The 17,228-nt window shown below is 44.8% G+C and overlaps 1 protein-coding gene across 6 annotated transcripts in view; it reads left to right on the top strand.

Annotated features, from left to right (window-relative positions):
* HECTD4 (HECT domain E3 ubiquitin protein ligase 4) overlaps positions 1-5,076 on the top strand; it is a 190,841-nt gene extending 185,765 nt beyond the window's left edge. For all 6 annotated transcript variants that reach the window (XM_086681734.1, XM_086681732.1, XM_086681733.1 and 3 more), the window contains 4 exons: positions 690-853; positions 1,095-1,290; positions 1,854-2,076; positions 2,856-5,076. In XM_086681734.1, coding sequence (XP_086537860.1) covers positions 690-853; positions 1,095-1,290; positions 1,854-2,076; positions 2,856-2,992 — 720 coding nt within the window. In that variant the 3' untranslated portion in view covers positions 2,993-5,076. The remainder of the gene's footprint in view (positions 1-689; positions 854-1,094; positions 1,291-1,853; positions 2,077-2,855) is intronic.
* Positions 5,077-17,228: the final 12,152 nt, after the last annotated feature.

Below are 17,228 nucleotides of genomic sequence, written 5' to 3'. Positions count from 1 at the left end.
GCAGGCACCTCAGCGTCTTTTGGACCCTAATTTTGGTGTTTTTAAATGATTTGCTTTTAAAACTAAATATGGATCGGGGCGCCTGGATGGCGTAGTCGGTTAAGCTTCTGACTTCTGCTCAGGTCACGATCTCGCCGTTTGTGAGTTCGAGCCCCGCGTCGGGCTCTGTGGTGACAGCTCAGAGCCTGGAGCCTGCTTCCGATTCTGTCTCCCCCTCTCGGCCCCTCCCCTGCTCACACTCGGTGTCTGTCTCTCTCTCAAAAACGAACGCGTAAAAAATAAATAAAACTAAACACGGATGTAGGTTTGGCTTCAGGCAAGGCTGAATCCTGGTGCTCAAACAATGTCCTCAGTAATTGGTTTCAAGATGGCCCCTAGTAGTACAAGATGTACATCTTAAGAGTCGTGTCCACACCAGTGAAAGTGCGTTGCTGCTTCCAAATGGTAACAGGAAAAGCCCTCCAATTTGGTTTTCATTAGGTCTCAGGTGGCCTGGGCCACATACCTAACCCTGAACTCCCGGCAAACCGATTGGCCAGGCCCGTGCCATGTGCACGTTCATAATGGCCAAGGGTGGTCCCCGTGCGAACAGTGCCTGGTGTCTGCCCGACTAGAGATTTGGGTTCCGTCTTCCCGGGGACCCTGGGAGCAGGACAGGCAATTAGCCTCTGTCTGCCTCCGCCCTCCAGATCAACGACGAGACGGAGTTAGAGGCCCTCTGTGCCGAGATCGCCTCCCAGCACCTGGCCACCGAGAGCCCCGAGGGTCCCAAGCCCTGCTGCAGGTTCACGTACCTGACCATGACGGGCGAGGAAGTGGAGCTGTGCAGCCGCGGCCGGCACATCCCCGTGGCGTGAGTGTGTGCGCGAGGGGAGCGTTGGGGCGGGCGGCCTGGGCGTCGGGTCAGGTGATGGATCTCACCAGAGGGACGGCTGTGGGGCAGGATGCGGGGTTCCAGGAAGGGTGGCGTGCATTCGGCAGCGGGACTTTATTAAGAAGGCCCCAGCCGTGAGGCGGGTGATGGACGCCTGGAGGCAGGAGAGGCAGGACACCCAGTAACCGTTTCCCCTCGCCCGGGCCCCCCGCACCCGCAGGTGGGAGAACAAGGACATCTACGCGGCGGCCATCCGGAGCCTGCGGCTGCGGGAGCTCCAGAACGCCGAGTGCGTGACGGCCGTGAGGGCGGGCCTGGGCGCCGTCATCCCCCTGCAGCTGCTCACCACGCTCAGCCCGCTGGAGATGGAGCTGCGCACCTGTGGCCTGCCGTACATCAACCTCGAGTTCCTCAAGGTCGGTGGGCGGGGGCCTGTCCTGGACCCCCCCCCCCACGTGTCCCAGTGCCCTGTTCTCACGTGCCCCCCCCCCCCCACGTCACAGCTGGGGAAGCCGGAGCTTGAGTCACTTGCCCGGATGCGGTGGGGTCGGTCTCACCCCCAGACGGCTGGCCTCCGGGGCCCGGGTCTTGAGCTTCATCCCGAGGCGAAGACCGTTCTTGCCAAGCCCCATCCATTCCTCAGGCCGCACCCCGGCCTCCCAGGCTGGCTTCTTGCTGGCAGCGAGACCTTGAACAGTGACTTCACATCTGGTGGGGACAGTGACAGGACCTGCCCGGTGTGTTCACGGTGGGGGGGGGGGGGGGTGGGTAACGCTCGTGGAGCCTCTGCTCTGGGCGCGGTCTCCAGGCCGCAGCCACGCGACGGGCGCGGGCACGACTACTTCCGTGGCCTTTGTCGTTGTCGTGGTCTCATAACCTATGTCCCGCGGCCGTTTCCCCGCCGCAGCCACCCGGCCCGGGGCGGTGCGGGGTGAGCAGAGGCCGGGACCGCTCACATCCGGGGGCCTTTCTTCCCCAGGCCCACACCATGTACCAGGTGGGGCTGATGGAGACAGACCAGCACATCGAGTTCTTCTGGGGGGCACTGGAGGTGTTCACGCAGGAGGAGCTGTGCAAGTTCATCAAATTTGCCTGCAACCAGGAACGCATCCCCTTCACCTGCCCCTGCAAAGACGGGGGCCCTGACACAGCCCACGTGCCCCCCTACCCCATGAAGATTGCTCCCCCAGATGGCACAGCAGGTACCGCCTTCCCCTTGTCGTGTTCCGAGTGGGACGCACAGGCCCTTCTCTCAGTGGGAGCTGGGGCTGCTGGGCCCTGCAGGAGGGAGGGACGTCAGTGGCCAGCTGAGCCCAAATGTAAATCGGGGGACGGGCCTGCGCAGGGGAAGGGGTTGTCATGTGCCTCCCAAACCTGACTTTGGCCAAGAGTCAGTACAGGCCCAAGGTTGGCCTATGTTCTGGGTTTTTTTTTTTTTTTTTTTTTTTTTTTAAAGGATTCTTTTTTTCAAGTTTTATTTATTTTTGAGCGAGAGTGCAAGCAGGGGAGGGAGAGGGGGCGACATTGTACTGACTGCATTGAGCCCGATGTGGGGCTTGAACTCATGAACTGTGAGATCATGACCTGAGCTGAAGTCGGACAGTCAACCAACTGAGCCACCCAAGTGCCCCTACATTCTGATAACTTTAAAAAGCTAACGGGGCTTTTTAGAAAAATGTTTTAATTTTCCAACTTCTAAACGTAGAAAAATAAGAAAACAACCCTTTGCTGACTGAACAAACCTGTCTACCACCAGATTCCCTCACAGGTCAGCCATCTGCTCCCTGTGCCGTACAACTTCCTGTGCCATTTTCTCCTCCAGAATCTTCTCTTGCCCTGCCCCCGCCCCTCCTCCTGCTTGGGCCTCGGTTAGCTTCAAGCTACCCAAAGAAGCAAACCTGAAAGCAGGGCGGCCAGTAGGTCTCCCTGGGATCAGAGCCCAGCCTCTGACACTGGCCTGGTGGGGGTTTTATTTTTGCAGGTTCCCCAGACTCTCGCTACATCCGAGTGGAGACCTGCATGTTCATGATCAAACTTCCCCAGTACTCCTCTCTGGAAATCATGCTGGAGAAACTTCGTTGTGCCATTCACTACCGTGAAGACCCCCTAAGTGGCTGAGGGGAGGGAGCCCCGGAGTTAGTCCGTCACCGAGGCACCGCTCCGCCGGCTTGGGAAGCCTGCCACTGAGGGCACATTCCCTCCAGGCCCTGCGTGAGGAGTTGGCGACGTTTTGCTTTTCCGAACTTTTGTCCACGTTCCAGGGCTTCCTGGAAGACTTAACCTTTTGTATTTGTATGTTTTGTGATGGGTTGGTTCTTTTACACCTGTTTGTGGTATGTTTGTAGGATAGTTTAATTCCCAGGCAGCCTGTGTCTCATTTGATCTTCCCGGACATTGTCTCTCATGGCCACCGGATTCTGATGCCATAAGGCCCCAGTTAGTTCCACATCATGGAACCACCCAGCAGGAAGGTGGTGGTGAGATACCTGCGGCCGGCCACACAGAGCATCCTGTTGTCTCTTCACAGCATCTTCACAGGTCTGTGGCCCTGCCCCTCCTGCCTTGAGCTGGAGTTGATCCTGGACGCAGCTCCCCCAGGCCTCCTTCCATCTTGAAAGGGTTGGGCCCCAACATGGGAGACACACAGGGAGCTTTCTGTGTTCATCTTCCAGCTTTCGAACCTTGTTTATGGTCTGGGTTTTTCAGAGGAAAAGCACCCCACCCCGGTGGCTGCCCGTCCCTTCCCCCTCAGCCCTCTGCTCTCCGTCTCTCCTGGGCCCCTGACCTGACAGTTTCCTGCTGAATGTTCCTCAGGAGACCAAAGGGTTCATTCTGACCTTAGTTCACAGCCAGGCGTGTCCCAGCTCCAGGAGTTCAGGACGCCTAGAGGAGGAGGGACGGACAGTGCTCGGGGGAGGGGGGGCTTTTTCTGAGACTGATTGAACAGGAAAGCACATGATTCAAGCCTACCCCCCTTTTGTACTCAGAAACGGCCCTTCCTCACCACAGTGTTGGTGACAGGAGGAACAGAAGGGCCACACGCCCATTTTAAAAAGAGCGGCTGACTGAGGTGCTCTGCTCAATTCAGGGTCTACTTCGGTGACCAAGACCTTCCAAGGACCACTATGCGGTCCTTCTGCCCCTCTGGCCAGGCCCGCCCCTTGTCCCCTCGCCGCCCCATGTGAGCGTGTGTGCCAGGGTGGAGCTGCTCCAGGCTCCCCCGCTGCCCCAGTGCATTTGTGCCCCAAACAGGTCTTTGTCCAATGGTACTTTGTTCAAGAGCAGCATATGCCGGCTTGTTGGACACTGTCATTTTGGGCCTTGCCAGTTCTCCTGGAATTGCATCACTGTATTTATTGTATAATATTGTGAATACTGAAGGTTCTGAGTGAGTGCTGACTAGAAGGTTCTGGAGTGTGCATGCTGGGGAGAGAAAGCTGTGCTTTTCCTTTCTCTGCTGTGGCCCTGGCCCGTTGGGAAGATGTATGGATTTTAGAGTTAGAGCCATTAGCAGCCATCTCCTCCCTCTTATTCTTAGGAAATGCGTTAAGGACCATTACTGAAGTGATTCCCCAACCTAAGGAAAAGCTAAAACTGGATGCATCAGTTATGTTTGATGCAGGAGCAGTCCTGTCTGGAGAGGAGGGCCTGCACGCAGGCTCCTTGCTTGGAAGGAAGATGGTTGGCTGCTGCCTCCTGGGGGCCAGAGCCCCGTTGCCTGGGGGTCAGACCAGGACGTAGTCCTGACAAGGATCCTCCTATTTCATTTCTGCATAACGAGAGCCTTTGGATTATTAGAAGTGGTTCTTCCTCTCTGTATTTTTAAATTCTTGGTCCCCTCCAATCCTTCCCATCCCTTAAATGGACTCAGAATTGTTAGCTACCTCCCCAAGGGGGGTTTTGGGAAGCTGCTTTTGGCCCATCACTTGATTTGATGACAGCTGTAAGATGTCTGCTGCTAACACGCTTCTCCCAGAGAGCACATTGAGAGGTCCAGACTGATCCAAACCTTGGCCCTAAAAAAACGTGTGCTGTAAAGTTACTTGATGTATATTTATTATAATTATTTATGGTTGCATTTAACAAAGTTTTCATTCAGTTTGAGGCTATTTACACCATTGCTGTGTAAAGGAAGCTCACTACAGGAAAAAAAAAAAAGTCACACCAATAAATAACCTTCATCTAATTTTGACTTACCGTAAGAGTTGTGTGGTCATCTACTCACTGAAAAGATACAATGACTGACCTGCTTGGACTGGGCGGCTCTGATCCTTAAGTGCGGTCCAAAGGTTAGGAATTTGTTTCTAATTATTGTCTCTACACTTGATGTGATTCTTACTCCCTCATGCTTACCAACTAATCCTCCCCCCACCCCACCTCCCCCATTCAGCCCCTCGAACCTGGTTGTCATACAGAAAGGATAACTGAAGGGATGGAAATCCAAGGTCAAAGCTAAACCTCACCCTGCATCTTCTGCCCCCCCTCCCCCCCCCCCCCCCATACTGGAGCTAGTCTGAACTCTTAGGCCAGTGGGAGGGTTTTCCTCAAGCGGATAATTGCAGTGGAAGGGGGTGGGAGCCAGCAGTGGATTTAGAACTGTACAAAAGGGAAATGCAGAGAAGATAAAGACTTAGGGCTGCTTTCCTAAGGTTGATGTTCAGCTCTCGTGCACAGCTGTCCTTTGCCACCCCCACAGGGAGCTCTGTGGTCTGCATGCAGGAGAATCCAATCTCCCAGACATGGTCCTGCTCCATGGGAGGGGGAGGTCCTCAGACCCATTTAGTTCTTCTCTTGACCCTACCTTTCTTACACTTAATAAATGCCAACTTTTAGCGAAAGTGTCCCACTTATGTCTTTATTATAGGAAGACCAAGGGTCCTCTTGGGTGAGGAACAACTCCCCTCAGGGTGCTGGAAACAGCAAAAGCCACCACTCAGAAGCTGGGGTGGATGGGGATGCCTTGTGTGGAGAGTCCCAGCTGAGCACAGCAAGAATTTGCTCTCCAGGATGGCTGAGGCCATCTCCTTTAAGAGTTGCTTCTTTAAAAAACTATGTTCAAAATTACGCTATCCAATAATAGAAGACATTCATCCTCATTAGTCATCAGGGGAAAGCAAATTAAAATCACAAAATCTATACAACCACCCCCAAAAAGGAAAGTACCAGGACTGGGGGAAGGCATGGAACCAATAGAACTCTCCTCTGGATGTGGGGAATGTAACCTACAACTACTCTGGAAACCTGGGTGCCCTCCACTACGCACCCCTTAGACCAATCCCACCTCTAGGTGTACGTCCACCAGAACACCCACCCATATTCACCAAAAGACGTGTAAAAATACAGCAGCAATAATAGTAGTAGCCAAAACTAGAAACAAGTTGAAGGTCCGAAGTAGAAAAAGTTACGGCACACAATGGAATACCATACAGGAAGGAAAGCAAACTGCTACCTGCAACCTATAGGTGAGTCAGAAACACAGTGTTCAGCAAGAGGAGTCAAGCATAAAAAAATACTTCATGGTATGAGTACTTTTAAATAATGAGTTCATTTAAATGTTGAAAATAGAAAAAAATAACATCTTAAAATGTCAAGATTGTGGTTATTCTGGGTCCCAGAGAGGAGGATAGAGAGTATGAGGGGTGTTCTGGTGTCCTGGTAATGTTTTTGATATGGGTGGTGGTGACAGGTGTTGAGTGAACCCTATGCTACCATGCACTTTTCTGTAGGGATGTTCTACCGTATGGATAGTTTCTTAAAAATACAAGCGGACCAGCGTGTCTGGCTGGCTCAGTTGGTAGAGTATGTGACTCTTGATCTCTGTTTAAGCCCCATGTTGTGTGGTGGTACCTACTTAAAAAAAAAAAATCCCAATGCCTCCGTGCCAAAAAAAAAAAACACAAAATGAAATCAGGAAATAAAAGCACACATTCCATCCTCATGAAACCAAAAGAAATCATTTCAGTCCACAATTTCTCAAAGGACAGCTACTGAAAGAATAAATGACTTAAGGGGACATCATGGGCAGCAAGCTTCTTGTAGGTCCCTTGGAAAAAACCAAAACGTTGCAAAGCAAAGAAGGAATTAGAGGCCCCACTGCCAAGAGAAAAACAAGGATTGGAAATTCATGTAGGAAGCAGTTGTTCAAGCCCACCACTCTGCAGAAAGTCAGAAGCCCTATTTGGGAGAATCAAACCCAGCAGCTAAGACCCCAGCCCCACCCTGAGTTTACACAGCAGACTGGAAGACCCCTTTCAGGAGGAAACCAGAAATAAGACCTATAGATTCTCACAGCAGGGGGTTCTTCAGTGAAAACACCAGCTTGTTACCCTACAGTGAATGTGAACAGTTAAAGAAGCTTCTCATCTTTAGTGCCCCAGCCTTAAATATAGACAGGCAAAAAACAGATGAGGAAGAGTCTATAACATGAAATACCAAACAAAAATAGGTAACACAGACTAGAACAAGAAACAACTATGGCACATAGTATGCGAACGTACTGCACTGGGGCACCTGGCTGGCTCAGTTGGTAGATCAAGAGTCACTCTGGGTTTCAGGGTTGTAAGTTTTAGCCCCATGTTACAAGGTGTAAAATCTTACAAAAAAGAAAAAGTTACTTCGGGGACACCTGGCTGGCTCGGTAGAGTGTGTGACTCTTGATCTCGGGGTTGTGAGTTCAATTCCCACATTGGCTGCAGAGATTACTTAAAATCTTGGTGTGCCTGGATGACTCAGACATCTGACTGTTGATTTTCAGCTCCGGTCATGATCTCCTGTTTCATGAGATCGAGTCCTGCATCAGGCTCCATGCTAGCAGTGCAGAGCCTCCTTGGGATTCTCTTACTTGCTCTTGTAAATAATAAACTTAAAAAAAATCACTGCATCCCTTAAGGAGAGAAAAGGCTGTGGGAAAGAATAAAAGGTTTGGGAAATATCAGAAATCCATTTAATATAAAGATGAAAGGATAAAGTTGAAGAAATCTCCCATAGGGCAAAAAATATGAAAAGAAAAAGGAGCACCTGGGTGGCTCAGTCGGTTGAGCATAGAACTTCAGCTCAGGTAATGATCTCACAGCGTGTGATTTGGGGCCCCGCTTCGGGTTCTGTGCTGACAGCTCAGAGCCTGGAGCCTGCTTCAGATTGTGTCTGCCTCTCTCCCTGCCCCTCCCCATCTTGCACTCTCTTTCTCAAAAATAAACATTAAAAAAAATTTTTAAAGGAAAAAGGGATCAGTCTAAGACGGTCTATCCTACTATCACTGGAGTTCTGCAAAGAGAAAACAGGAGACATAACCAAAATATAAGAAAATTCTGAAAAACAGAATGTCACAAGTTCCAGACAAAATGATAAGTATCCAGCTCTTTGAATAGAAAAAGAATCCACACCACTTTACAACATGGGGAAATTTAAAAATACCAGGGACAGACATCCTAAAAAGCTTCAAGGGGAAAAATTACATGTAAATCAGAATGGCATCAGGCTTTATAACAAACTAGAAAGATAACACCTTCAAGACACTTCTAATTCTAATCACAATAAATGAACAGAAGCCAGATTTCCCTATCACAACAACTAAAATAAAAAACCTAACATATGTATGGTTCTCAAAACAAGCAATAAAAAAACTGAGAAGAGAAAATAAATATGGTGGGCCCTACCATTGCCTCAGCTTATGGTCTGGATAGTTTTCAGAGAGCAGCAAGAGGAGGGGAAACCCAAAGTCGAACTCAACAGTCTCCTAGAGTTCAGAAAACAAAGCATGAAAGGAAACAAAGGCAGCTAGTTTGCAAGACAGAGTACTAAAGAGGAAGAGACTTACAGAGAACTCTGTAGATCTCTTGAGAGTCCTCAAGTATTCAACTGAGTACTGATAAGCTCAAGCATATAAGGAAACTGCCAGAGGCTGGGAAAAGAACCAGCCAAAAGGATTAGAGCTGGCAAAGAACAGGAAGTAGTTCCTATTCCCACTAGCCAATGTAGAAAACTTTGTAATTTGTGGGACTTTGGTTTTGCCTTAGTAGTGAAGTAAAATTAGCCCTAATTCCTGTTCAGGTCCCACCTAATAAAGCTTAAAAGTTTGACCCAGAAGGATCAAGCTGTCTCCAAGTGACCACAGATAAAAACAAAGCTCAAAAATACAGGAAATACATGGGACACCTGGGTGGCTCAGTTTGTTGGGCGTCCAATTCTTGATCTCAGGGTTGTGAGTTCACGCTCCATGCCTAGCATGGAGCCTACTTTAGAAACAAACAAGTAATACAAAAATACCCAGCATGTAAGTAGGTAAAATTCAGAATGTCTGGCATCCAATAAAAAAAACCACCAGACATGCAAAGAAACAACAAAATAGCACCCAGAAAAATCAACTGCAACTGACCCAGAAATTATACAAATGATAGAATTCGCAGGCAAGAGCATTAAAACAGTTATTACTGTATACAAAAGGTTTACGAAGCTAGGGGAAAAAAACAATGAACATGTTAGGTAGAACCATGGAAAATATAAAACACAAACTGAATATCTAGAGATAGAAACTTCAATGTCTGAGATGAAAACTGGATAGATTAGCAACAGATTAGACTGCAGAAGGTTTCAGTGACTTTGGAAGCACACAAATGACCCATCTGAAAACAAAAGAATCCAAAAAAGTGAGGAGTGTCAGTAAGATATGGCACTTCATTTGGCCTATAATATAGGAGAATAATCCCCCAAAGAGAAGAAAAATGGGGAAAAATCTTGAGATAACAGCTGGAACTTTTTCCAAATTTACTTAAAAACTACAAAGATGTAAGAAGCTTAATGAACCTAAAGCACAAGAAACAGCGGTGGTGATGGTTGTAGAACAATGAATGTACTTGATGTCACAGAACCATACAAAGGTGCATCACAATCTAATTGTATAAAATCAGTGATAAATCTTAAAAACAACCCCCACAAAGACACATTCTGTACAGAAGAACAAAGATAAGGATGGTAGATTTCTCAGTAGAACCAATGCAAGCAAGGAGACAGCAGAGTAACATATCTAAAGTATTGGGAGGGGAAAAGCTATCAACCGAGAATTCTATACCTTTCAAATAGTGAAGGAGAAAATAGGCAAGTACCTAGAGACAAATCAGGTTACTGCTTAGGGAGGGAGTGCTTAATGGGTATGGGATTTCCTTTAAAGATTAAAATTCCTGAACAAGTAGTGGTGATGATTGCACAACACTGTGAATGGATTTATGGACACCTAATTGTATACTTTAAAATAATTGAAATGTTAAGTTTTGGGGCACCTATGTAGCTTAGTCAAACATCCGACTTCGGCTGGGGTCATGATCTCACAGTTCATAAATTCAAGCCCAACATCTATGCTGTTGGCGCAGAGCCTGCTTCAGATAATCTGTCCTCTCTCTGCCCCTCCCTGCACCCCCCTTCAAAAATAAACATTTTTTTAATGTTGAATTTCATTAGATGTATTTTACCACAATTTTTTAAAAGTGAAGAAGAAATAAAGACCTTTTCAGACATAGAAAAGCTGCAAGAACACAGGCTAACTTGCACTACAACAAAGTCCTTCACACAAAAGGAAAATGATACCATGTGGGAATCTGGGTCTGCACAAAGAAAAAAAAATACAAAAATATTAACTACATGGGTAAATATAAAAGACATGTTTAAGTCTTTAAAAGATCATTGACTTAAAAAAAATTTTTAATGTTTATTTTTGAGAGAGAACGAGTGAGCACACACGAGCATGAGTCGAGGAGGGGAAGGGAGAGAGGGAGACACAGAATCCAAAGCAGGCTCCAAGCTGTCAGCACGGAGCCCGATGCGGGGCTTGAACTCACAAACCAGGAGATCATGACCTGAACCAAAGTTGGACGCTCAATCGACTGAGCCACCCAGGTGCCCCTAATAGATAATTGAGTACTTAAACAAAACAACAAGGTATTGGGGATTTATGATGAATAAAGAAATGGAGGGGAGGAGCACCTAGGTGGCTCAGTCGGTTAAGCATCTGACTCTTGATTTCACCTCAGGTCATGATCTCCCAGTTTGAACCCTACGTTGGTCTCCTCACTGACACTGTAGAGCCTGCTTGGGATTCTCTCTCTCTCACTCTCTGCCCCTCCCCCCCACCAAAATAAATAAATTAAAAAATAAATATATGACAATGGCACAAAGGCTAGGAGGAAATAAATATGTTATTGTAATACCAATCATGAAGTAGCACAATATTACTTAAAGGTAAACTGTGATACTGTGATAAATCAGAGGTGTATGTACTATAAACCCTAAAACAACTACTTAAATAATACAATAAAGTCAAAACTAATAGGCCAACAAAAGAGATAAATGGAATCATAAGAAGTATTAAAAGAAAGCAAAAAAAAAAGAGAAAAAAGGCACATAGAACACAACAGATAAATAGCAAAAAGATTTATTTAAACTCAACTATCAGGGCATCCGGCTGGCTCAGTCGGTAGCATGTGACTCTTAATCTCAGGGTCTTGAGTTCAAGCCACATTGGGTGTGGAGACTAGTTAAAAGAAAAAAAAAAAAGTATTCTAAACCCAACCATATCAATAATTACATTAAATGTAAATGGTTGACACACCCAAATTAAAAGACAAACTCCTCAGACTGGCTCAAAAACAAAAACCCCAACTATATGCTGCCTCTGAGAAAACCAATGTAAATATGTAAACAAAAATAGGATAAAAGTAAAAGGATGGAAAAAGATATACTATGCCAACACAAATCAGCAGAAAGCTGAAGAATGTTAATATTGCTATCTTTTTTTATTTATTATTTTTTTAATTTTTTTTTTTTTTCAACGTTTATTTATTTTTGGGACAGAGAGAGACAGAGCATGAACGGGGGAGGGGCAGAGAGAGAGGGAGACACAGAATCGGAAGCAGGCTCCAGGCTCTGAGCCATCAGCCCAGAGCCCGACGCGGGGCTCGAACTCCCGGACCGCGAGATCGTGACCTGGCTGAAGTCGGACGCTTAACCGACTGCGCCACCCAGGCGCCCCAATATTGCTATCTTAATATCAAATTGTATCTCAGTGGGGCGCCTGGGTGGCGCAGTCGGTTAAGGGGCTGACTTTAGCCAGGTCACGATCTCGCGGTCCGTGAGTTCGAGCCCCGCGTCGGGCTCTGGGCTGATGGCTCGGAGCCTGGAGCCTGCTTCCGATTCTGTGTCTCCCTCTCTCTCTGCCCCTCCCCTGTTCATGCTCTGTCTCTCTCTGTCCCAAAAATAAATAAACGTTGAAAAAAAAAATTAAAAAAAAAATAAAAACAAAGTGTATCTCAGAGCAAATATTACAAAGAAGGTCATTTCATAATAATAAAAAAGCCAAACAAGAACATAGCTATCTTAGGCATTTATACATCTAATAACAAGGCTTCAAAAGAATGAAGCAATTACAGAATCATAAGGAAAAATAATCTTCAATTACAATACAGATTTCAAAAAGAACTATCCCCCATCCCCCAATAATTAAGAGAACAAGTAAACAGAACATCAGTAATATCAAAGCTTGAACAACACTACCAACCAATTTGACCTACCTGTCATTTATATAATATTCCATCTAACCAAAATACAATGCACATTCTTTTCAAGTACATACAGGACATTTATGGCCTGGAGAATATTCTAAGGATAAAACAAACCTCAATAAATTTGAAGAGATTCAGTTCATACAAATTATGTTCTCTGACCACTAGAAAATTAGTAATCAATAACAAATCTGGGGGCAGCTGGCTGGCTCAGTCATAAGAGCATGTGATTCTTGATCCCAGGGTTGTGAGTTCAAGCCCCACATTGGATGTAAAGATTAAACTTAAAAAAAAAACAAAAACAAGGGTGGGAGGGAGGGGAAGGTGGGTGATGGGTATTGAGGAGGTCACCTTTTGGTATGAGCATTGGGTGTTGTATGGAAACCAATTTGACAATAAATTTAATATTAAAAAATAATAAGGTAAACATATAATTACCACTATGAATTAAAACACTCAATTTTGACATCTTGAAAAAAAATCTAGAGTGCCTGGGTGGCTCAGTCAGTTAAGTGTCCAACTTTTTAATTTTTAAATTTACAAACAAGGTGGTTAGCATATAGCGCAATGATTTCAAGAGTAAAATCCAATGATTCATCCCCTACATATAACACCCAGTGCTTATCCCGAGTCTCCTCCTTAATGTCCCTTGCCCACTTAGCCCATCCCCCCACCCATAACCCCTCCAGCAACCCTCAGTTTGTTCTCTATATTTAAGAGTCTCTTGTGTTTTGTTCCCCTCCCTGTTTTTTATTTTTGCTTCTCTTATGTTCATCTGTTTTGAATCTTTAAAAAATTAATGTTTATTTTTGAGAGAGAGAGAGAGAGAGAGTGTAAGTGAGGGAGGGGCAGAGAGAGAGGGAGACACAGAATCCAAAGCAGGCTGCAGGCTCCAGGCTCCAAGCTAGCAGCAAAGAGCCTGACAAACTCAAACTCACAAACCAGTGAGATCATGACCTGAGCCGAAGTTGGCCACTGAACCAACTGAGCCACCCAGGCACCCCATCTGTTTTGAATCTGAAATTCCACACATGAGTGAAATCATATATTGTCTTTCTCTAATTTCACTTAGCATAATACACTCTAGTTCCATCTATGTTGTTGCAGATAGCAAGATTTCACTTTTTGATTGCCAAGTAATACTCGTGTGTGTGCGTGTGTGTGCACGCACGTGTACCACATCTTCTTTATCCAGTCATCTGTCGATGGACATTTGGACTCTTTCCATACTTTGGCTATTGTCGACAGCACTGCTATAAACATTAGGGAGCACGTGCCCTTTTGAAACAGCACACCTGTATGGATAAGTACCTAGTAGTGCAATTTCTGGGTTGTAGGCTAGATCAATTTTTAATTTTTTGAGAAAACTCCATACTGTTTTCCAGAGTGGCTGCACCACTTTGCATTCCCACCAGCGGTGCAAAAGAGATCCTCTTTCTCTGCATTCTCACCAACATCTGTCATTGCCTATGTTGTTCATTTTAGCCATTCTGACAGGTAAAGTGGTATCTCATTGTGCTTTTTATTTGTATTTCCCTGATGATGAATGATATTGAGCATTTTTTCATGTGTCTGTTAGCCATCTGGATGTCTTCTTTGGAGAATTGTCTATTCATGTCTTTTGCCCATTTCTTCACTGGATTATTTGTTTTTTGGGTGTTGAGTTTGATAAGTTCTTTACAGATTTTGGATACTAACCCTTTACCTGATATGTCGTTTGCAAATATCTTCTCTCATTCTGTTGGTTGCCTTTTCGTTTTGCTGATTGTTTCTTTCACTGTGCGGAAGCTTTTTATGTTGATGAGGTCCCAGCAGTTCATTTTTGCTTTTGTTTCCCTTGCCTCTGGAGATGTGTTGAGTAAGAAGTTGCTGTGGCTGAGGTCAAAGAGGTTTTTGCCTGCCTTCTCCTCTAGGATTTTGATGGCTTCCTGTCTTACATTTAGGTCTTTCATCCATTTTGAGTTTATTTTTGTGTATGGTGTAAGACAGTGGTCCAGGTTCATTTTTCTGCATGTCACTGTCCAGTTTTCCAACACCATTTGCTGAAGAGACTGTCTTTATTCCATTGGATATTCTTTCCTGCTTTGTCAAAGTTTAGTTGGCCATTAAGTGTCTAACTCTTGATTTCAGCTCATGATATCAGGGTTTGTGAGTTTGAGCCCCAAGCCTCACATCAGGCTCCATGCTCACAGTGCAGAGCCTGCTTCGGATTCTCTCTCTGCCCCTTACCCAATCGTGTGTGTTTACACTCTCTCTCTCTTAAAATAAATAAAATTTTAAAAAATCTGGAAAATATCCAAATAGTATAAACTAATAGCCCAGAGGATAAAGAAATCAATGTATTCTGAACTGGATGAAAACAAAAAGACACCAAAGTATATGAAACACAGGTAAAGCAGTTCTTAGGGAAATTTATAGCACCAAACACTTACAAAAAAAGAAAGGTCTCAAATGAATGATCTCAGCTTTGACCTTAAACTAAACAAGAAAGAAGCTCAAAGTAAGCAGAAGAAAGCAAATAAAGATCAGAATCGAAGAAAAAACAAAAGATCAGAATGGAAAACAATGAAATGGAAACAGAAAACCAGTAAAGGGAATCAATGGAACCCAAGTTGATTTTTTTGAGATCAATATAACTGATAAATCTCTAACTCAGGGTTGCCATGCTATGGCTCATAATCCAGCTGCCTGTTTTTGTAAATAAAGTCTCACTGGAAGCCTCACCCATAGAGCTGTGTTTACTCTCTAACAGCATTGCCGAGTAATTGCAATTCTGACTATATGGCCTAAATATTGACTATTTGGCCTTTTAAGAAAGAAAAAGTTTGAGGATCTCTGCTCTAGCCAAACAGATCGGGAAAAGAGAAAACAAATGATCAACATCAAAAAATGAGAGAAGTGACATCACTACAGATTTTACAGATATTTTCAAATAAGGTTATATTATGAACACCTTTATGCCAATAAATTAACTTACTGAAATGGACAAATTCTTTGAAAGACAATACCAAAGTTCACTCAAGAAGAAACAGAAAACCTGAATAGCTATATCTGTTAAAACTGATAAACTGTATCATACTTATTTACGGTTTTTAAGAAATTGGTCTATTTCTCACAGTCCCTTTTTAAGGGCTCATCTGATTAGGTCAGGCCCACTCAGAATGATCCTTTATTCATTCAGAGCCAACTGATTTGAGGCTTTATTTACACCTTCATAGTTTTGTCATACTATATCAATCATATTCACAGTCCTGCCAACATCCAAGGGGAAGGAATTACATGTACACCATGTAAATGAACATTACATATATACCATGTACACCAGGAATCTGGAATCTTCAGGGCCAACTTAAAATTCTGCTTATCACAAATAAGGAAACAAATTTATTCACTGAAACATTATTTTTAATAATAAGATTTTGAAAACAACCTAAGCAACATACATAGGAGAATAAAACACAGTACATCCACACAATGAAGCAATTTTTTAAATTGAGGCATAACTGACATATATACAAAGAGGTAATCTTGAGAATATGTTATTAAGTGAAAAAATCAAAGTTCAAGAGTATAATATGCTACCTCTGGTGTAAGAGAAAAAAAATAAGAACATACACATGTGTTTGGTTATTTTGGCAAAAAGAATCAAGAAGACAATTTAGGGGGAGAAAAGTGAATAAAACAGAAACTAGTAAGATTGGTTGCCCACAGTGAGTGAGTAGAAACAAGGTGAAAGCCTGGAGATGTTGAATGGGAGTAGAAGGTATGAGTGTTAGTGACTTTTTTTTTTTTTTTTTTTTAATTTGAGAAAGAGAGAGAGAACACAAGGAGGAGATGGGCAGTGGGGGGGAGGGGGCGGGGAGAAAGAGAATTTTTTTCTATTTTTTTTAATGTTTATTTTTTTAGAAAGGGAGAGAGTGCACGTGCAAGCACTTACAAGCCAGGGAGGGACAGAGAGGGAGACACAGAATCCGAAGGAGGCTCCAGGCTCTGAGATGTCAGCACAGAGCCTGATGCGGGACTCAAACTCACAAACCATGAGATCATGACCTGAACCAAAGTTGGACACTTAACCGACGGAGTTACTCAGGTACCACCCACCCCCTCCAGGGGGATTTTCAATCATGCCAGAAATGGTACAAGTCTCTCAGTCTTTCCAGCTTCTTTCACCTGACACAAGAAGGTCTCTGAGCTAATGGACTGATTTTAACTGACATATAATATACCAAAAAATCCCTATAGTTATATATTCTTTTTTCTAATCTAGCTTGTTTCTCTCAGAATAGCTCAGACCTGGATTTGAGTCCTAGCACTGCTGTGAATTATCTGCATAGCCTTATGCAGGTCACTCCTTTTTACCTATGAAAAGGGACAATTTTTCCCTCTTTCCCCACCCCCACTAGGTTGTGAGGGGAAAAACAAAAGAGCTCAAAATGACCTGAGGTCCTATGCAAACTGTGAGGTGCTGAAGGGTAATGAATAATTCTACTAAGACTCAACCACTATGAGAAAAGAGGCTTTTAAGGAATCTGCCTTTCTCGATTCAGTTGGAGGCAACTCCGCCCCCATGCCAAATCACAACCAGAGCTGCAGAAACTGCCAGTTTCTTTGAAATCCAATAGAAAACTATATAATGAATGTCTGGCTCTGAGAAGCAGCTTATGCTAGAACTGCTAGGGCTCCAGGAAGCACAGAGAAAGCCTAGTCCTGCTCACCTTTCCCCATACTCAGGGCCGACTCTCGCCTACTCTGTCTTCCCTCAGGTCTCTACAGAGGGCAAAGGAGAAGGAACCACAAGACTCCAC

The sequence above is a fragment of the Puma concolor genome, chromosome D3 (assembly GCF_028749965.1).
Source record: "Puma concolor isolate L17-30 chromosome D3, mPumCon1.1.hap2, whole genome shotgun sequence".
NCBI classification, from domain to species: domain Eukaryota; kingdom Metazoa; phylum Chordata; class Mammalia; order Carnivora; family Felidae; genus Puma; species Puma concolor.
The sequence above is the reverse complement of the archived record's forward strand: the minus strand, read 5'-3'. Positions and strand labels throughout refer to the sequence as shown.